Below are 23,180 nucleotides of genomic sequence, written 5' to 3' on the forward strand. Positions count from 1 at the left end.
GGTAGGCTGTTGCATTATAATGTGTTAGTCCTTGTGAGAGGCCTGAGGTTTTAAGGAGGGACTGAAGGTCACTTTGAATCACAGGGATGGGATCTTAATGGCAGATGCTGTATGTAGAGGTGTCATACAGCTGGCATAGACCATCACAAACATACTCCTTTTGGTCAAGTACCACAGTGGTAGATTCTTTGTCTGTTGTAAGGATAATGATAGAGTCATCTGCTTTTAGGGAATGTAGAGCCTTGTAGTTCTGCAGAGGACAGGTTACAACATGTTGTAGGAAACTGAGGAAGGGTTGTGAAGCAATGCTGGATGTGAGGAATTCTTTGAAGGTAGTGGTGGTGGATCAAGTTGGGATAATGGTTGGAACTGTTCAAGGCAGGGTTCAATGTCAGGTTTGCAATTGGAAAGGTTTTGGGATTTGGTTACAGTGATATTTCCAGTTGACAGTACATGTGTAGGAAAGTAGGTCCTACATGAAAGCAGCATGATCAAATGCAGGATTGGGGCTAAAATTGATACCCTTGGATAATTCAGGAGGGGAGAGTGCTTTAGATGAGAGGTTGAGGACACTGTACTGTTGTGACTGGTTCTTGCGATTATGAGTTATTATTGATATGGGTGGCAGTGGTGAAGGCTGTTGGCTGTCAAGGAAGTTGGCCAAGCCCAGTTCGTAGGAGTGGTGGTTGATGGTGTGGCTGTTTAGGGAGCTGCAGAGGGACAGGAAGGGAAACACCAATGTTCAGATAGTTTAGGAGAAGGTAGGATAGTTTTTGAGGTGGCTTTGTGGATGGTACTATCCAAGACAACATGATGAGCAGTAATTGCATGATTTTGTAGAAGGTGACATGTCTGGTGGAGTGGAAACTGGCTGATGAGGCATTTGGGTCACAGGTTAGCCAGGTAAGAGCAAGAGATTGCTGTATTTGAAACTATAAAAGAGTCTGGTGTAGAGTAGGGTTACAATAAGAAACAGTGACCTTCACTGTTAGGCCTTTTGGAGTAACGCCAAGGGACAATCAGGTTTCAAGAAACGGAATGTGGGACCTTAGTGAAAAAGCACGTTTATGAAAAGAACAGATGTGACGAGATTCATCATGGCAAGAGAGGATAGTTTGGAGTGTTAGAAATCATGGGAGTGGCAAAAGAGATAAGGTAGATAAAAGACAAAATGTGATGGACGAAAAGCAAGGGGAAAATCCAGAAAAATTAGAAAAATTTGTACGAAAATTGTGAGAATAAAAGTGGTTAACAAGGGTTAATGAGTGGGTGAGAATTTCTCGCCGTCAAAGTGGTCTAAATGATACACAAAAATGACCAGAAAAGAAAAAGAAATTGATTGGGAAAGTTGTGAAAACAGACAAAATTTTAAAAACTGGGTAAACAGAAAGAGAAAGTCATATGAGGAAATGTAAACTACTAAGCATGACAATTCTTTCTGTGCTACAAAACTGAGTGGTGGATAGTGCAAACTGTTCTCCTATAGTATTATATTTATTAATGTTACTGTGTTTTCAAACTGTGATGGTTCATTAACAACAGATTTCATAAATGAGTAAAGGTGCCTTAAAGCTGTTGTTGGCATGCCCAACCACTTAAGCAGCTGTCTACAAGAGGACCTAGAGTGTATGTAACCTATTATCCTTATCACACATGTCTGTGCAGCAAACACTTTTTCCTTAATGGCAAGTTATACCAGAATATGAATTGGTGGATGAAAATGGGTGCTGGTGGTTGACCAGAATGTTTGTCATCTTCCACAGATTCTCATCCTTCCTTGAAACACTGAAACCACTCAAATGGTGTTGCCTGACTCAGTGCACTCTCATCAAATGCCTCAGTCAGCACGTTGTGTTTCTCAGCAGCAGTTTTCTTCAACTTGAAACAGAATTTGAGGCAAATCCGTTGCCCCTTCACATAATCCATTTCACAATTTGTACAACCAATGAAACATGTTCTGACATGCGTGAACAAAGGTCACAACTGCATGCACCGAAGATGATGTGACTGTGTGTCACAGTAGCTAAGACCTGTATCTCAAGGTATCTAATGGCTTGTCCAATGCAATGAAATTCTCAGATATTCTGGGTAGCACCTCATACAGAAGGAGCAGTACCCATTGCTCAATGTCCATACACAATTCCATATAGTAAACAAGCCTTACTCAAAGAGATGATTAAAGAAAAGCTGGTAGTGGATTTCATTAAACCTAGAGAACTTTCAGGTCCAGCTTGGGCATCAACTGTAGTACTTGTAAGGAAGAAGTAACTTACACGAGAGCAGAAGCACAGGTTTTGTGTTGATTCCAGGAATCTGAAAGGTATATGTTACCAGATATCTGTCCATAGCCAAACTTTATACACTCCTTGGATTATCTTAGTTCATGCAAAATCTTCTCTATTTGTGACCTAACTATTGGCACAATCAGATGACTGTACACCCACACTACAGGGATAAAACATTATTTATTGTCCTACAGATGTACAAGTAGGACCATCTTCCTCTTGGTCCTCAGAATGCACCAGCAGCATTCCAGTGACTGACAGATACCATACTCACAAGATTAACACCCACTCATTGTCTGCTTTAGCCATGATAATATTATCATTTTCAGCAAAGACATGCAACAACATACTTAAAGACTACAAGCCATATCTGAGAGACTGTGCAGAGCAAATGTTTCCCTGTCCATATCAAAATGTCATTTTGCTGTACCTGAAGTAGCTGACATAACATGACCAATGACTCAACTATTTTTGGAGCAACTTTTACTTGCAGTTCTGAATGTTCACAAGCAACGGAAATACTGAAAACGGCTTTGATAATGACTCCTGTATCGTCTTATCCAGAGCTCTCAAAACCCTAAATCTTAGCTACTGATGCTAACAATTTTGCCATGGGGGTAGTTTTATCATAGGGAATCAATGGAGAAGAGCATCTAATTTCATTCATTTCCTCTCTTCTGAAAAGTGTCAAATGTGACTACTCAACAAGCAAAAAGGGATTACATGCACTTATCTATGGAATAAACTACAACCAGTGTTTCTTAGTTGGCTAAGAATCCACTGCAGTAACTGGTCACATTACACTGAAGTAGCAGCTCAATCTGAAGGACCTCAGCAGTACATCAACCAGTTGGGCTTTTCATTTAAGTGAGTACCAATTGAAGGTAGTTCAACAATCTGGCAAACTACACAGCAATGCTGATGCATTGGGGAGGACAGTCATAATATATTTCATAATTGGCAGGGGAGATGAATCAATAAATGTGCAAGAGGCTGACATGCAGCGTCAGTCATGGAAACAAGATCCTAAGTTTGAAGTTCTTGATGGGATACTGTACTGCTAAAGGGAACCACATCATCATACCTGAAGTCCTATAAGAACAAACATTAAAAGAATGTCATAGTATACTATTGGGTAGACACAGCTGCAAAAAAGTAACTAAAACTATAAATAGCACAAATATATTGGTGATTGAACTGGTAAGCTGATGTTTACAATTATGTTTCATGTTGTAATTCATGCATAAGAAGAATGGTATGGGCAAAACCAAAACACCTCTGCAAGAACTCCCAGAAAGAAGCACATCTTCTGAGCATGTAGATCTTGGTACTGCAGCTCTGTGATCAAAAACGAAAGTTGGAAATCATTATATCTTGATTAATTTTGGATCATTTCTCAAGATTTCTATTAATGACCCAGACCAAAGTCCTGACATTGTGGTGTGTGTGTTTGTTAAAGACTGAATTCTTAAATATAGTTCACATTGTTCTACAATTAGTAACCAAGGTTCCAATTTTACTTCTGACTTACTTCAGCAAGTTTGCAGCTTATTGAAGACTGACAATGCCAGTGCACCCATAGGGAAATGGCTGCATGGAAAGAGTTCATCAAATTCTCATCTAGATGATAAATCACTCCATTGGCAGAAAGCATGTTTCATGGGGGACCTATATACCATACTTAAGCAGTGCTTACAACATGAAGATCCACACCAGCATGCAACTCAGCCCTCATGGAATCGTCTATGACAGGCAAATGACCTTGCCATTTGACTTCATAACATCAGAAAGAGGCAGCAGCGATTTACATGTCAGGGACTTAGCCAGTAAACTGCATGAAGTATGGAAACATGTAAATGGTCAAAATCGTCAGTCATTTCTCCAGCAAGGCACTCATCATGACTGGGGAGCTGTTATACCTAAATACTGCAGTGAGACTCAGTTTATTTGTGCAATCCAGTACTGAAAAATGGTCAAGACTGAAAGTTTAAATGGCATTAGAAAGAACCTCATAAAGTCCTTTAAACCATCTTTCCAGTTGGATTAATAGTAAAATTGCCATTTCACTGCATCATAGTGCATGTGAACCATGTTGTTGTCGTCATCTTCAGTCCTGAGACTGGTTTTATGGAGCTCTCCATGCTACTCTATCCGGTGCAAGCTTCTTCATCTCCCAGTACTTACTGCAACCTACATCCTTCTGAATCTGCTTGGTGTATTCATCTCTTCATCTCCCTCTACAATTTTTACCCTCCACGCTGCTGTCCACCATATTGGAGCAAGTCAGCTACTGAACCAGATGATGAACCAGAAGAATGACCCCGAGGCAGACACTGGAAGCGGGTGACCCGCTAATGCCGAGATGTGATGTTCGATGCCGATAAGCCAGGATGCCATCAAATGAGTCAGTGTGTGGGCACAAGCAGCACTTTGACGTGGTATCTACTACACTCAAGACAATTCACAGTGTTTGTAACAGACTTGGGCTGTCATATGGTACATGTCAACGAATTCTAGCCAATGAAATGACCATGGGATGAATTACAGTGAAGTTTGTTTCTTGCCATGTGAACAATGACCAATGAGACCTCAGGATTCAGTCATTCTTTTTGAGCCACAAACAAGTATGATAGTAGCTAGTGACACTTTTAAACTTATTTTGAAATATTGTCTAATTGAGGTAAAAGAGTAATTTCAGGACATACATGAATTTGTGAATTCCCAGTTCGAGATACATGTCTGTAAATGTAAAAGTGAAAATTTGATAACTGATTTGCAATGCATTTTAAAATATTTATAACTAATGGCTGTATATTTTATGACACAGTTATCTGTTTAGCAATATCTACCTCTATATTCCAATATGGTAGTGATATGGCATGGAATTATTATAGCTGTTATGACTTCAACACCTGGTAACCTGGAAATAACTAATTCTTTTTTCTCCCTCAAATACTGTACACTTTCTAAGTTGTATACATGTGGAAGATGTTCAAACATCAATTAAACTGTCTCCCACATAGATTCATTATTCAAGATAATATTTTTGATGTGCTTATGTTAACACTGTGCTTAGTTTCAGAGGGAAATCTATTGACTAAAAGTTATACCAAAGTGAAAATTCCACTACATTATGTAATAAGAAAAACCATGTTAGATAATATATACAGGGTGGCCGATTGATCGTGACTGGGCCAAATATCTCACAAAATAAGTGTCAAATGAAAAAACTACAAAGAACAAAACTTGTCTAGCTTGAAGGGGGAAACCAGATGGCGCTATGGGTGGCCCACTAGATGGTGCTGCCATAGGTCAAATGGATATTAACTGTGCTTCTTTAAAATAGGAACCCCCATTTTTATTACATATTCATGTAGTGCATAAAGAAATCTACATCTACATCCATACTCCACAAGCCACCTGACGGTGTTTTAGTTTGACCACTTTTTTTGCTTTGTGATGGATGGTGCTGTAATAGTCACAAACATATGGCTCACAATTTTAGATGAACAGTTGGTAACAGGTAGGTTTTTTAAATTAAAATACAGAACACAGGTATGTTTGAACATTTTATTTTGGTTGTTCCAATGTGATACATGTACCTTCGTGAACTTAACATTTCTGAGAACGCATGCTGATACAGCGTGATTACCTGTAAATACCACATTAATGCAATAAATGCTCAAAATGATGTCTGTCAACCTCTATGCATTTGGCAATATGTGCAATGACATCCCTCTCAACAGTGAGTAGTTCGCCTTCCGTAATGTTCACACATGCATTGACAATGCGCCGACGCATGTTGTCAGGCGTTTTCGGTGGATCACGATAGCAAATATCCTTCAATTTTCCCCACAGAAAGAAATCCGGAGACGTCAGATCCGGTGAACATGTGGGCCATTATATGGTGCTTTAATGACCAATCCACCTGTCATGAAATATGCTATTCAATACCGCTTCAACTGCACGCGAGCTATGTGCTGGACATCCATCATGTTGGAAGTACATCGCCATTCTGTCATGCACTGAAACATCTTGTAGTAACATTGGTAGAACATTACGTAGGAAATCAGCAGACATTGCACCATTTAGATTACCATAGATAAAATGGGGGCCAATTGCCCTTCCTCCCATAATGCCGCACCATACATTAACCCGCCAAGGTCACAGATGTTTCACTTGTCACAGTCATTGTGGATTTTCTGTTGCCCAATAGTGCATATTATGCCGGTTTACATTACTGCTGTTGATGAATGATGCTTCGTCGCTAAATAGAACGTGTGCAAAAAATCTGTCATCGTCCCGTAATTTCTCTTGTGCCCAGTGGCAGAACTGTACACAATGTTCCCAGTCATTGCCATGCAATTTCTGGTGCAGAGAAATATGGTACGGGTGCAATCGATGTTGATGTAGCATTCTCAACACCGATGTTCTTGAGATTCCTGATTCTCGTGCAATTTGTCTACTACTGATGTGCGGATTAGCCGCAACAGCAGGTAAAACACCTACTTGCGCATCATCATTGGTTGCAGATCATGGTTGATGTTTCACATATGGCTGAACACTTCCTGTTTCCTTAAGTAACGTAACTATCTACATCTACATCTATACTCCGCGAGCCACCTTACGGTGTGTGGCGGAGGGTACTTATTGTACCACTATCTGATCCCCCCTTCCCTGTTGCATTCACGAATTGTGCGTGGGAAGAACGACTGCTTGTAAGTCTGGCGAATGGTCCAGACAGTTGGATGATGTCATCCAGGATACAGAGCAGCATACATAGCACTTGCCCATTGGCCATTTTGATCACAATAGCCATACATCAACACAATATCAACCTTTTCCTCAATTGGTAAACAGTCCATTTTAACACAGGTATCATGAATCAAATACCATCAGCACTGGCAGAATGTTACATTGTACCACGTACTTATAAGTTTGTGACTATTACAGCGCTGTCTATCACAAAGCAAAAAATGTGGTCCAACTAAAACATTCATATTTCTTTACTTACTACCCAAATATGTAATAAAATGGGGGTTCCTATTTAAAAAAATGCAGTTGATATCTGTTTGACCTATGGCAGTGCCGTCTAGTGGGCCAACCATAGCACCATCTGGTTTCTCCTCCAAGCTAGATTAGTTTCGTTCTTTGTAGTTTTTTCATTTGATGCTTATTTCGTGAGATATTTGGCCTGGTCACTATCAATGGACCACCCTCTCTATCTGAGCATAGTAACACCCTTACCAATCAAGATTGGAGATTCAACTTTCAAATAATGTATTTCAATATCTGTGAAATTGAATAATTTATGGGATATTTCTTTTGTAAATAAAACCACCTTCTCTTGCTGCAACTTAATTTATATTCCCCAGATGCTTTTCACCTTTTTATTACTCTAACGCATCTCCAGCGGGATGTAGAACAATGCAGTTTTGTTAGTTTTAGCTTATCAGACACTTTACATCATGTTTTTTTTATCTAAATAAGTAATTACTTACAGTTTCTTGGCATCTGTGTTTCCTCTCATCTGGTGTGGAGGTTGCATTGCACATTTATTTCCAAAAAATAAGCACAGTTTTGTACTCTGAACTTTTTCTTTCACACTGTTCACCATGTTTCTCCTTCTTCGTGGTGCACTGTTATTATTTCACCATTAGTTCTAGCTAGTTGTTTGAACACTGTCCTTTTAACAATGTAAATATTGTGACTTCATTATGTGTTTCCTCCTGTTTGGTTTTTGACACTCATGTTGCCAGCCAGGCTAATGAAGTATCTATTGAAAACTAATGTGTGTGTGTGTGTGTGTGTGTGTGTGTGTGTGTGTGTGTGTGTGTGTGTGTGACACAGAGAGAGAGAGAGAGAGAGAGAGAGAGAGAGAGAGAGAGAGAGAGAGCTGAAGAGTGTCTGTATGATTTTTTTATGATAATGACATCAACAAGGTACATAAAAATATAAAATTCTTAATTGAAAGAGAACAGAATAACTAAATTAAGTTTTTGGATATAACCATCAAACAACAAATCAATAAGCTTAAGTCTGAAAGTTACTGTAAACCCACAGAAACAGACATTCTCATTTCCCAATCCTTGAACCACCCACACTCACAAAAGAAAGCAACACTTTAACACACACTCCATAGACAACAAACTGCCATTCACCAAAGAAAACTACCAAAAAGAACTTGACGTAATAATGTGGACAGCATAAAAAATGTTTACAATAGTAGAAACAGTGTTGATAGGGATCAGGACTAAAATATGGAGTGGAACCTAGTTAGAAATAGCATCTGCAACAAACCATACAAATGGTAGCTTGGTTCCTGCTTTCATGCAGTATGATCAGCCCCACTTGCACATCTCTGTCAGGAGGGTCAATAGGGAGCTAGATCAGCTGCTTCGGGCAGCTACTTCATCAGGCATACTCATGGGAGCACTTTTTTAGGCTAAGATCAGTGTCCAATCAGCCAACATTGATTGAAATTAAGCTTAATGAGAAGTTCGGACAGGCAGGTACTAAAGAAGTTAAGATATCACAACATTCTCATAACAATACAGTGAAAAATAATGTTAGTGTGTCACAAAATCCACATAAAACCACAGTGAAAAATAATGTTAGTGCATTCCATTAGAATATTGTAAGTATATTGCATCAGAATATTGTGGTCCCAGGTTCGAATCTTGCTGCTGCTTAAATTTTGATTAATAATCAGCATTGGTAACCAAAGACTTCTGGCATAAGAAGTCACCCTCATTCTGCCAACAGCCTTGTCAAAGAGGGCAGAGGAGTGGATAGAGGTTAAGGGCACTCTCTTGTCCTAGGGGTGGGAAACTGCTCCTAAAAGTGGAAGAATCAGCAATGATCAATGGCATGAGGATGCAGAAGGCAATGGAAACTACTGCATGAAAGACACATAACATGTATCTGCAGGACATGTGGCCTGTAATTGCAGAAGTGTCATAGTGATCTCTTCATTGGCAAAAGATTCTGGAATAGTCCCTCATTCAGATCTTCGGGAGGGGACTGCCAAGGGGGAGGTTCACATGAGAAAAAGTTTGAATAATCAATGAAAGGGTAATGTTCTACAAGTCAGCATGTGGAATGTCAGAAGCTTGAATGTGGTAGGGAAACTAGAAAATATGAAAAGGGTTTTGCAAAGGCTCAATCTAGATATAGTAAGGGTCAGTGAAGTGAAGTGGAAAGATGACAAGGATTACTGGTCAGATGATTATAAGAGTATAAGGCAATATCAACAGCAGCAGAAAATGGTATAATGGGAGTAGGAGTCATTATGAATAGGAAGGTAAGGCAGAGAGTGTGTTTCTGTGAACAGTTCAGTGACAAGGTTGTTCTCATCAGAATCAACAGCAAACCAACACCGACAACAATAGTTCAGGTATACATGCCGAAGCTGCAAGTTGAAGATGAAGAAATAGAGAAAGTGTATGAGGATACCAAAAGGGTAATACAGTGTGTTAACAGGGATGAAAATCTAATAGTCATGGAGGACTGGAATGCAATTGTAGGGGATGGAGTAGAAAGTGACAGGAGAATATGGACTTGGGACAAGGAATGAGAGAGGAGAAAGACTAATTGAGTTCTGTAACAAGTTTCAGCTAGTAATAGCAAATACTCTGTTTAAGAATCACAAGAGCACTGGAAAAGACCGGGTGATATGGGAAGATTTCAGTTAGATTACATCTTGGTCAGACAGAGATTCCAAAATAAGATACTGGATTGTAAGGCATACCCAGGAGCAGATATAGATTCAGATCACAATATAGTAGTGGTGAAGAGTAGGCTGAAGTTTAAGACATTAGTTGGGAAGAATCAATTCACAAAGAAGTGGCTGAAAGGCATAGGCTCCGAATTTGAGTCTCGGTCTGGCCCACAGTTTTAATCTGCCAGGAAGTTTCATATCAGTGCACACTCCACTGCAGAGTGAAAATCTCACTCTGGAAACATCCCATAGGCTGTGGCTAAGCCATGTCTCCGCAATACACTTTCTTTCATGAGCGCTAGTTCTGCAAGGTTTGCAGGAGAGCATCTGTTAAGTTTGGAAGGTAGGAGACGAGGTACTGGTAGAAGTAAAGCTGTGAAGATGGGGTGTGAGTCGTGCTCGGGTAGTTCAAATGGTAGAGGACTTGCCCGTGAAAGGCAAAGGTCAGTGAGTTTGAGTCTCGGTCTGGCACACAGTTTTAATCTGCCAGGAAGTTTCATATCAGCACACACTCCACTGCAGAGTGAAAATCTCATTCTGGAAACATCCTCTAGGCTGTGGCTAAGCCATGTCTCCACAATATCCTTTCTTTCAGGAGTGCTAGTTCTGCAAGGATTGCAGGAGAGTATCTCTTGAGTTTGGAGGTTGGAGACGAGGTACTGGCAGAAGTAAAGCTGTGAAGATGGGGCATGAGTCATGCTTGGGTAGCTCAGTTGGTAAAGCACTTGCCCGCGAAAGGCAAAGATCCCGAGTTTGAGTCTCAGTCCAGCACACAGTTTTAATCTGCCAGGAAGTTTCATTTATTTAAGTAACTCAGGATATTCACAATACCTTTGCAATGCATATGTTCACTTATCAAATTCAAAAATAACAGTGAAGCACATGGCTACAACACAGGAAGAAAGGATGATCTTCACTATTATGGATTAAATGTCACTTTGGGACAGAAAGGGGTGACTTATGCTGCCACAAAAATCTTTCGTCATTTGCCAAATAGTATTAAAAGTCTGACATATGGCCAAACAACATTTAATAGCAAATTAAAAGAATTTCTGAATGACAACTCCTTCTACTTAATAGTTGAATTCTTAGATATGAAGTAGTAACTGTAAAAAGAAATAAAAAATAAAAATAAAAAAAATAAAATAACAAGAAAAACATAGTTAATTATTTTGTGTAAAGGAAACTTATGTTAAAGTGACATGCTCCACATCATCACAAAATGTCGTATTCATGATCTATGGAACAAGGATTAATGTATGTATGTATGTACATAATCACAAAGCTAAATGAAAAAATTAAAAGATGAAAGCACCAAACCACAGACAACAACAGAATAGAACCAAATACAAACACACCCATACCATAACAACTACACAGTATAATCAGAAAAATATGAAGGAAAACAGTAGATGCTGCACAATGACACACACACACACACACACACACACACACACACACACACACACACACACACACACACACACACACACAAATCACCAGCATTTTCAAAAGGCGTGAAATAAACATAGCATACACAATAGACAATATTATACAAAAATACATTCCAAAACTGACAAAAAACAGAGACATATACCAGAAAGCAGGTATATATCAACTATAGTGTAACAGTTGTGTTGGTAAATACATAGGACAAACAGGTGGAACATTTCATGTCATATAGAAAGAACGCATGAGAGACTGGAAGTATGAAACAAACCACATCACATTTGCAAAATACATAAGAGAACATAACCACAAACCAACTGCTAGAAAAGAAGATGTGAAAATAATTAGAGTCAACAATAAAAAACACCTCCTAACACCACAAGAAAATTACAACATATAGAAAACCAAAGCAGAAAGCAAAACCCTACTGAATGATCAAGTATACATGCGAAACAATTCATAATTTACACTAATAGGTAAAATAATAGAATACCACTCCAAAAGAGCATAATAATAATAATAATAATATCTCACAACACATTTTCACTCACTTGCCCATGAACCCTTTCCGAGAACATTTAAATCAAAACTCAAATCAATTGGTCACCAAAGCTTTCAACCACTCTCTAACAGCTATTATAATTCATATTCAATACTCTACAATTCAGACTTCCAATACCCCCCTCTCCAACAAAAAAAGAAACCAGTATGAAAACACAACAACACAAAAACATGAAAAACACAGACTCTGCAACACTCAGGATACTTAGGAGAAAACTTAAAAATGAAAATTTATCATTTCAAAAAGCAGACAAGGGGAACGCAGTAGTACTTATGGAGAAAGAACAATACATTGAAAAAATGCGAGAATTCATCTCACAAAATAATATTACACAATTAAAATCAGACCCAACAAACAGATTCTGCACAAAAGTGCAAAAAACTGTGTAAAGTATAGACATCATACTGTATAACACAGAGAAAAGAAAGCCGACACACATTAATCCTACTGCACCTGTCTTCCGAAGCCAACTAAAGATCCACAAGCCAAATCTTCCTGCTAGGCCAATACTGGACTTCAGAAAATCCCCCACTTACAAGCTTGCAGGATACATGTTAAAACTACTGTCTGAAAATTTCAAAGTGCAAGAAGACAGAACCATTAAAAACACAAAACAGCTAATACAACAAATAATAGGTACAAAAATCCCAGACACAGCAACACTCCTCACTCCTCTCACTTGATACAGAAAGAATGTATTCCAACATACCAATACCAGAAACAATATGAATCATAGACAAGAACCTGAAAATGTATAGTCAACTTCCTGATGAACAGATTAAGGAAGTATGCACATTAATAACACTCATAACAGAACAAAATTCTTCCAATTTGATACAGAATTTTATTAACAAGAAGGTAATTTACCAATCGGGTCCTTAGTTTCAGGACCCTTAGTAAATATTTTTCTAAACCACACTGAACACATCATTTTCACAAAAACAGAAGCAAAAGAATACAACATATTATATTGGTTCAGGGATATGGATGACGTCCTTTGCTTAATAGATGAACCTCAAACAAAAATTGAAAAACTACACAATAACATCAACAAGATACATATAAATATAAAATTCACAATTGAAAGAGAACATAATAATTAAATTAACTTTCTGGAAATAACAATCAGAAAACAAAACAACAAGCACATGTTTGAATTTTACTGCATACCCACAGCAACACACATTATCAGTCTGCAATCCTAGTGTATTATTTTTAACCGACAGCCATGCCAAAAACGTGACAAAACTTTTCAAAGAACACATGAAATGCTACTCAACAAGTATTGTTAAGCCTGGAGCAACAACAAAAAATGTTATTGGCATCAATATGGATGATAAATTGCTAAGAAAAAATGACTTTGTGGTGTGTATTGCGGGTTCAAACGATGTCGCAAAAAATGAAGCAGATAACTGCCTAACAGAGATAAAGAAATTCTTAGAACAAAATGAGCAATGTAATACTATTGTCTCAACATTACCACACAGATATGACTTGATGTATCACTCATGTGTCAACAAAGAAATACAAAAAACTAACATGAAAATAAAACAAATGTGTTTCTTGTTCGCAAAATGCAGCATCCTTGATATAGGCAAATTAGACAGATGCCAGCATACCAGGCATGGGATGCATTGAATTATGAAGGAAAGAACTTTATAAGTAAAATGGTAAACGAAATTTTTGAAAGCAGAGAGAAAATGAACCAAACAATTCCTTGTATGGGACCTCTGTGTACGTCAGCAGCAGATTCAAAAGTTCCATCTGCTGTTGATATTTCATCAGTGGCTCAGGACCTTTCATCAGTATTGCCCCTCCTCAGTCTTCAACTGTGAAAGACTTTTCAGCAGCTTCACCATCAGTAACAGAAGCAAACAGAAAAAGCACAAGAACCAGGAAACATACAACTGTGCAGGATTTTTGGTACCCGGCCTCAGTTCCAAGACTAAAATAAGGCAGATACCTTCAGGTAGACCTGCTATAATCTCTAATTGCAATTCACAACAAAGAAGTGCCATTGAATCAAAGAGTTTAGTAAATGACAAACTTTGCTTATTTCATCAAAATATAATGGGTCTAAGGAACAAACTGAACCAGTTGTCTGTTTGCATTTATGACAGTGTTGCAATAAACAGTGCCCATATTTTATGTTTTACTGAACATCAAGATTGAAATGCTGCAACTAGACAAGTACACCTTAGCAACTTTTTATATTAGTAGTAAAATGGACAATGGAGGAGTGATAATGTATGTTAGAAAGAATATAGTGTACAAATCTACAGACGTAAAAAAATATTGTGTTGACCAATATTTTGAGGCTTGTTGCATTGAAGTCCTTGTCAATACACTGCCTATTTATGTTATTGCTGTCTACAGAGCTCCCTCAGGAAAGGTCAGTGTATTCCTCAAGCAAGTATAATCACTTTTAACTTAATTGTATTCAAAAACCATAGAAATAATAATGCTTGGTGACTTTAATGTACATTTTCTTACCTGTAACAATGATAGAACAGAGTTTGAGAATGTAATGAATTCTTTCAATCTGAGGGCAGTTGTTGACTTTCCCACTAAGATAACAAAGGACTGTACAAGTCTGATTGACAATATTTATGTAGATAATAATAGAATCGAAAATATATTTGTAACAAAAATCTTAAATGGTCTCTCTGACCATGATTGGTAGCTGTTGGAAATACACGATGTAAGCCCTGCTAACAAGAGCAGTTCTATTAGTAGCACATATATGTTAATCAACAATGAGAATCTGGAAACTTTCACCAGGCATTTGGAGCAGTTAGATTGGGAGGCAGTGTATCAGGCTAAAAATGTAAATGACAAATTCAACCTTTTCCTAAATGAATTTGTTACTGTTTTTGAAGCTGTATTTCATAAGAAAATTTCAAAAAGCACGAACTGGAATGATTGTAAGAGACAGTGGCTCACTAATGGAATAAAAACTTCATGTAAAAAAAGTCAACGCTTTGTGTTTCACTCAGAAATTCTGATAAACCTCAGGATAGGGAACACTACAGATTCTACTGTAACATCCTAAAGAATGTTATTAAAAAATCCAAGAGTATGTTTATCAAATCCAAAATTGACAGATCAAATAATAAAATAAAAACAATCTGGAAGGTGGTAAAAATGGAGACAGGAAAAGTTTGAGAGGATACAGACAGTACCCAAGTGAGTCACAATGGAAGCATGGTAGACGAAGAGGAAATAGTTGCCAAAATCATCAACAATCATTTTCTGACAGCAGCAGATCAAAGTGGATGTAAAGGATATATGGATGAAGCCATGAACCTTCTACAAAAAGCAGTGCAGAGAAAAATTAGTCTGATGTATGTACCCCACATCACAGCAGATGAGATTTAGAAGGTGATATGCCAAATAAAAAACAAAAATTCCACTGGTGTGGACAATATATCTATCGAAGTACTGGAACATTGCCACAAATATATTCTTTAAGTTTTGTGTCACATATTTAATGAATCTCTAAATCAAGGTATTGTTCCTAATAGACTAAAATTTGCAGTTGTTAAACCACTCTTCAAAAAGGGTGATAAAGCAGAGGTTTCTAACTACCGTCCAATTTCATTGTTAACAAGTCTTTCAAAAATCCTTGAAAAACTTATGTACAATAGAATCATGGCTCACCTTAATAAATAAAACATCCTTAATAAAAATCAGTTTGGATTCCAAAAGGGTGTTCCAACTGAACAAGCTATTTTCTCATTTGTCAACCAACTTCTTGAATCCATAAACAAGAAAATGACAACAGCTGGAATCTTTTGTGATCTGTCAAAAGCAATTGACTGTGTAGATCACAAGATTCTACTAAGAAAGGCTGACCGTTATGGCTTAAAAGATAAAGCAGGGAATTGGCTTGAGTCGTATCTACATGACAGAAATCAGAAGGTAGTATTAAACATTTGTGCAAAGGCGCCTGCCAGTTCTGATTGGGGTACATTAAAATTTGGAGTGCTGCAGGGCTTGGTGCTTGGTCCCTTACTTTTCTTAATCTTTGTAAATAATCTCCCATGGTGTGTGAGCCAAGAAGCACACTTCACTCTATTTGCAGATGACACAACCATTATCATTGACATGGTACCCAACTGCAGTCTAGAGAACACTGCGATCACTATTTTCCAAGCAGTTCTAGATTGGTTCAGTGCAAATGGTCTGTCCCTCAATGTTAATAAGACTCATTCCATTCAGTTTCAAACAGTAAACAAAATATTGGAAAATGTTGAAATAAAATGTGGAGACAAAGAAATAGTGAAAGTTTTATCTTCCAAATTTCTGGGTTTACATATTGATAACAAACTAAACTGGTCTGTCCACATCACTGACCTATGTAAAAGACTGAATTCAGCACCATTTGCCATTCACTCGATTGCACCTGTTTGTGACATGGAAACAATAAAAGCTGCATATGTTGGTTATTTCCATTCACTTATGGCATGTGGCATCATATTCTGGGGAAATCAACCACAAGCAAATAAAGTCTATGTTGCACAGAAGAAATTTATCAGGATTATGAGTGGAGTGCATCTTAGATCTTCTTGCAGAAATTTATTCAAACAGCTGGGGATCCTCACCATGCCTTGTCAATACATCTTGTCACTAATGTGCTTTGTGAACAAAAATTGTGCAATTTGCAAAATGAATAGTGAGTACCATGATCACAATACAAGAAGAAAACATGATCTTCACAATGATTTTAAAAAATCTCAGCATGGTACACAAAGGAGTTCATTATTCAAGTATAAAAGTGTTCAATAAACTTCCTGTCCCTATCAAATCAGTCATTGGGGATCTTACTAAATTCAAAAGAGAGCTAAAACTTCATCTTTTGGATAACTCTTCCTATTCTTTACAGGAATTCTTTGATTATGTGTAATACTTCTTGAATTTTTGTTTAATTTCATGCATTTCTAATAGAACTGATTATGTAGATTAGCATATCACTTGTTGTCAGAATATTGTTTAGATGAATTACTTTAAATTTGTTTATGTAATTATCTATGTCATTACTGCAGTATTATTTATGCAATCATCTATGTCATTACTGTACTATTATCTATGTTGTTATCTCTATTTTTGTGTGTAATTATTTGACATGTGGATGTCCTTTTTCATGTATCTGCATATATATGTTAAATTGGTTACCTCATGATCATCTACATGTGGCTATTACTTTAATAACCTGACACATCTACATCCTAGCAATACATTCACATCAAGGATCCATGGAAGTCGAAAATAAATAAATAAAAGAATCATCGACACTCACAAAAGGAAGCAGAACATCAACACATGTTCCATAGACTTAAGAAAGTACCACTCACCAAAGAAAACTACTAACAATAACTTGAAATAATAATGCAGATAGCATAAAAATGGTTACAATAGTAAAATAATCAGAAAGCTAAACAACAAAATTAAAAGTAAAATTAAAGTAGAGAGCACCAAACCACAGACAACACCACTACACAACAGAACCAAACACAAACACTCCACACCACACCACAACAACTACGCAGAATAATCAGAAAAATATGAAAGAAAACAGTAGATGCTACACAATGACATATAAGCACAAGTGCGCGCGCACACACACACACACACACACACACACACACACACATCAAATCACCAACTTTTTCAAAAGACAGGGAATAAACATAGCATACACAACAGACAACTCTATACAAAAATACACCCAAACCCTGACAAAAAACAGACACTCATAGCAGAAAGCAGGTGTATATCAACTACAGTGTAACACTTGTGATGGTAAAAGGTAGAACACTTGATATCAGATACAAAGAACATATGAGAGCCTGGAAGTATGGAACAAACTACTCCACATTCGCAGAATACCTAAGAGAACATAACAACAAACCAACCACTAGAGAAAAAGATGTGAAAATAATTATAGTCAACAATAAAAAACACCTAACCTTGCAAGAAAAATTACGGCATATAGACAACCAAAACAGAAAGGAAAACCCTACTGAATGATCAAGTACACATGCCAAACAATTCATTGTTTACACAAATAGAGAAAATAATAGAATACCACTCCAAAAGAGGATAATAATAATAATAATATCACACAACACCTTTTCACTCACTCACTTGCCCATGAACCCCTCCCAAGAACATTTAAACCAAAACTCAAATCAGTGGATCACTAAAGCTTTCAACCTCTCTCTAACAGCTATTACATGCATATTCAACACTCTACAATTCAAACCTTTGAAAAAAAATGCTCACTCTTCAGGGAGAGGGTAAGGAGTCATTCCAATCACGGGAGCGGAAAGACTTAGCTTAGGGGGAATAAAGGACAGGTATACACTCACACACACACACACACACACACACACACATAAGTTGCAGCAAGGAAAGGCAGTTTTATTTATAAAACAAGTATTTTTGTGCATGTTGCTGAGGATAGCCACACAAACAAACTTGTTAATTTATGGAATTGTTGACATTCAATTTCAGGAGTAGTTGTTTTCCATTGAAGATTTTGCCTCTTTGCTTGTTAAATTCTGACTTTTGCCATTATATTTTTGTAGACCTGAATTTTATGTACAAGATGATTAAATCATCAATTAAGATTTTTGGATAATTTACACTAATTTTCGTTATCGCATTGGTACTTGTGAGTCAAGTATTCATAACATGCATGAATAAAATGTTTCTGTAAACTTTTACTAAATATCTAGACCTCCAAATTTTTCACAAACCAGATCTTTAGTGATACCCATAGTTCATACTGAATAGCAAAATCTAACCTAGCTATTTTTCGAATAATTGTACAGTTTCTGAAATAACAATTTGTTCATATGTCAGTCTTTAAATAGTCAGATACTACTGAAGCTTGGCAGTCTGTGCCCAGGCCCAGTCAAGTACTTGTAACACCTACGTTGAATCACCTCCCAGTCTTGGTTCATGCAATAGATATGCACAGTTTGATCATGAAAATACATGTATCAGTGTCTGCAAAAACTCAGTAATGTTGATGTCTAACATTTTCAAGTTAATGAATATTTTGACAGAATTGTGTTATGGTCGGTAGGAGGCATGAGCTGGCACTGTCATTAGAACAAACAATTTTTGAGAGTGATGACTTTAATTAAGGACTGAACTAAGTGACCTATTGCACTGTACTTTTATCTGATGGATTACTACAAGACAGTACGCAAACTCTGATGTTAGAGTAAATATGAACTTCATACTGAGCAACACTCAATTAGTTCGATTAGTGATTACCATTGATTCTTGGAAAGTGATTTATTAATTTGTGCTTCAATGAATTTATAATTTATTCAAAGAATTCTGCCACTGGACCCTTGATTGTTAGTGAGTACTGATCTAGTTTTCACACTGTTAATCTTATAAAGCTGAAAACCTGGTCATTTGCCTAACAATAGCACTTTGTGGCTAATAAATGTATACAGAAGTGAAGTAAAAATTGTGAGTTATTGAGCTAACAACATCAAGTGCTTCCTTAGATTTTCAGATTCAAGGTGATGGACTGATATACTACTGAAAAGGTGATGGAAAAGAGGTTACAAAAACCAAGCTGGTGAACTTACAAGTTAGTCCTGCTTAATTCTGCCATTTCATCTGGAAATTTGAAAATGGTTTCAGCTTGTGGACTTCTAAGCATGCGGGTTCTAGTGTTTTAAATGGCTGTTCACCACAATAATCACTTATATGTCAGGTTAGAAGTTTACATTAAATAATATACCATTTACATCATTTAAGTGTAACATAGTACAATATTGTTACATCAAGGATGCAAGCAGTTGAGGTATGTAGCATTACCGTAGGAAGAACTTGCTCTAACAAGGCTCTGATTACTTGTCGTGTGCCACAAGGCTCTGTTCTGGGTCCCTGTCTCTTTCTGCTTTTTGTTAATGACCTCCCCTGAACCCCCCTGAAACTTCTCCTGTACTATTTGATGATGATACAAATCTATTGTTCACAGTACATCAGTGCAACAAATGACTAACCAAATATCAGATAGAATGAGCAGGCTGCAGTCCAGGCTTCACAGAAATTAACTGTTGATGAATGCAAATAAAACAGCCTACATGGTTTTCTATCCATCAAAAAATCACCCTACTCAAATGGCACCAATAGTAATCGAAGTTCATGAAATTGTTCAAGTAGAAGAAACAAAAGTTTTGGGAATATGGGTAGATAACACTTTGGAGTCAGATGTACACAGGGATAAAGTACTGAATAAGCTGAACAGCCTCTGTTATTCATTTAGAATTCTCATGCAACATAGGTACATTAAAACATTGTACTTTGGTCTAGTTCATTCCATTTTAACATAGTACATCCCCTTCTGGGGATCAGCACACACAAAATCTTCATAAAGTAATGCAGAGAAGGCTATTAAAGATAATGAAGCAAGAACATCCTAGATCATCATCAAATTCAATTTTCAAAATACTTGAAAATTTTATCAGTACCAGTACCCTGTGTTTACATAGTGAAACCAATTTCATTCGTTAAAAAAAAAAAAAGCATCTCTTAACAATAAATAATGGTATACATGATCACAATACGAGAACAAATTTGAGCATTCATTTGCTGCACCAGGCACTAAGCAGGTATCAAGTTGGGTAAGGAATGATTCCAGCAGAAATAGTAAAGATATTACTGTCTATGTTCATTTTGAATAAAATTTAGGTTACCTCTTCATCTCCTGATTTTACAGCTACATGAACTGCTTTGATGCAATACTCCTGTGGAATATCCTTTAAGTTGCTTACTGCAGTCCACAGTAATTTCACTGCCTGGAATGAAAACACAGAAGGGGGAAAAGTAGAGTTGTGGTATGGAAAAGTTTTACAAAAGTCTTACCTCAATGTTTGGTTAGTAAAAAACTTATAGGAATCCGTTTATCCTTATAGTCATATTCATGTCACTGCTTTGTTGTTTATTTAATGTAAATTAAAATAAATTAAGAATTAATTTTTAATTCATGCAGCCATTTATGAATTCCTTATGAGAACTGCTCATTTAAAATTCAAATTATATCCTTGATATTATGAGAAGGATAGATTGCTACTCACCGTAAAGCTGATATATTACGTTGCAGACAGGCACAATGAAAAGACTGTTACACACTGAGCTTTTGGTCAATAACTTCTTCAAGAAGGGAAAACACACACATGCACATTAGCAGGCACCTTTCAAGCACACATGACTGCTCTCTCTGGCTGTCTGGCCAGAGTGTCTGGATGTAGTGGTCATGTCTATATGACGTGTGCCTACTTTTCTGAATGTGTTTGGGTTTTCATTTCTTTTCTGAAGAAGACTTTGCCCAAAAGCTCAGTATGCAACAGTCTTTTCATTCAGCCTGTCTATTACTCAATATGTCACTTTTGTGGCGAGTAGCAATATATCCTTTTCATAACTGCTGATATTTCAACCTGGGCTTTCCATCATTTGATATATAATATTATGATCTATAATGCATTAAAGTGTTTCTATGGTGCAGTACTTAAGTAGTAGACTACACATGCAGAGTTCTTGGGTTCAATCCCTCATCAATCTTTTTGATTCTTATCAGGACTTATACCTTCTTTCATCCAAGGTTGTGCCTGTTAATGTAAAAATTACCATGTTGCATCTTGGTTTCATCTCCTTGTTGAACTGAAGATCCAATTATAGCTGGTTGCACAAATCAGTTTAGAATTTGGAGAAAAGCAATGAAATATCAGCTCTAAAAGCACAATGCCTAGTAAATCACTACCTTTATGTTGATGACATCTTTATCTTTTACAGTACATTAAAAGTTAGAATTCCTGTAATTAATAATGAGAGTAGATCAGCACTAGTTACAATTGGTTGTTAGTATGCTTTGCAGATGTACAGTCAACTGCAATAAATGTTTCTGCCTTTTATGTATCTAGCAATTTGTTCCACATCCCTGAAGGTCCTCCTTCACAATGGGATGTATCGAACATAATGTATAAATAAATGAGTGACTCATTTAATCACTGTTAACTAGAAAATTTTGCATTGTATAGATATCTGCATAATATCTATTGGGACCAAGGAAAAAACTCCGGTCATGTGTACAAAAATTGTTGTGTGTATGCCTGCATACTGGCTATTTCTGGAGTACTAGCTACCGTGGTGGCTTAAGTGGAACAACAAAAATAATATTAGTCATTGGCACTACTTGTGCTATTAGTGAAACAAAAATTAAGCAACTAAAATTTCTAGCTCTGCAGATTGAATGGCAAGTGACATGTTAATAAATGGAACTTAGGAATGCAAGTCTTGCTAACATTAATACTTGGGACAAAATTTATTAATGTTTATTTAATTGATGCGGTCTCAGAAACTCAAAGCCTTAACCATAGTCCTCATACAGCTGAATCACAATGCAGGATTATACTCTATAAAGTATTCAGTAACAGTTGGTTTTCCTTCCTGTATCAGCCAAATGCATTGCTGATATTCCTATCTCCTTAATTTTTGTGATGACCAGTCCCACATATGATGTGACACATTCACATGGAACGTAATATTGACTCTGTTTTCAAACGTTTACATAGTCTTTAATGCTACAAAGTACATTTAAACTTTGTTGGTAGGAATAAAATGCTCAAGATGCTTTATTTCCTGAGAAACAAACTAATTTGTTTTTCTGGAGCACCACCTGGAATACACTCATGAAACAGATATGACAATACTGCAAGCTTCAAGCTCTTAAGACTGTGCAGTTAAGGAGTTTGTTGAATAAGGATGTTATAAAAACTTATAAATGTGTAGTGTAGCAGCAATTAATAGTCAAACCTAACTATAAATGGGGACACCATAATAACAATATCTCACAGGTTGGTCTAGATGGAAATTAAAAAGAGTGCCTCATTTGTTATGCTATCAATTTTCTGTTTTGTGGTACTACAAGTTCATGTCAGACAAGTAACAATGCTCAATAAAATAAGCTTCATGTTTATCTGTATGTGTATAACTAGTTTAACACAGTAACAGTCAGACTACAGGAGTCAGAAATGAATACTAGAGAACACTGTCTACTTTTTAGACTGTGAATGGAGAAGAGATAGTATAAATAGAAATGAAGGAAAAAGTTGCTGAATCTCTTCCAATCAGACAG

At 36.9% G+C, this 23,180-nt stretch overlaps 1 protein-coding gene across 1 annotated transcript in view; it reads right to left on the reverse strand.

Moving 5' to 3' along the window:
• Positions 1 to 23,180, reverse strand: part of LOC124551018 (serine/threonine-protein phosphatase 6 regulatory ankyrin repeat subunit C-like) — a 404,623-nt gene that overhangs the window by 4,085 nt on the left and 377,358 nt on the right. The window contains exon 22 of the mRNA XM_047125868.1: positions 20,743 to 20,844. Within this exon, the coding sequence (XP_046981824.1) occupies positions 20,743 to 20,844 (102 nt within the window). The remainder of the gene's footprint in view (positions 1 to 20,742; positions 20,845 to 23,180) is intronic.

This window comes from Schistocerca americana, chromosome 1, assembly GCF_021461395.2.
Source record: "Schistocerca americana isolate TAMUIC-IGC-003095 chromosome 1, iqSchAmer2.1, whole genome shotgun sequence".
Classification (NCBI taxonomy): Eukaryota; Metazoa; Arthropoda; class Insecta; order Orthoptera; family Acrididae; genus Schistocerca; species Schistocerca americana.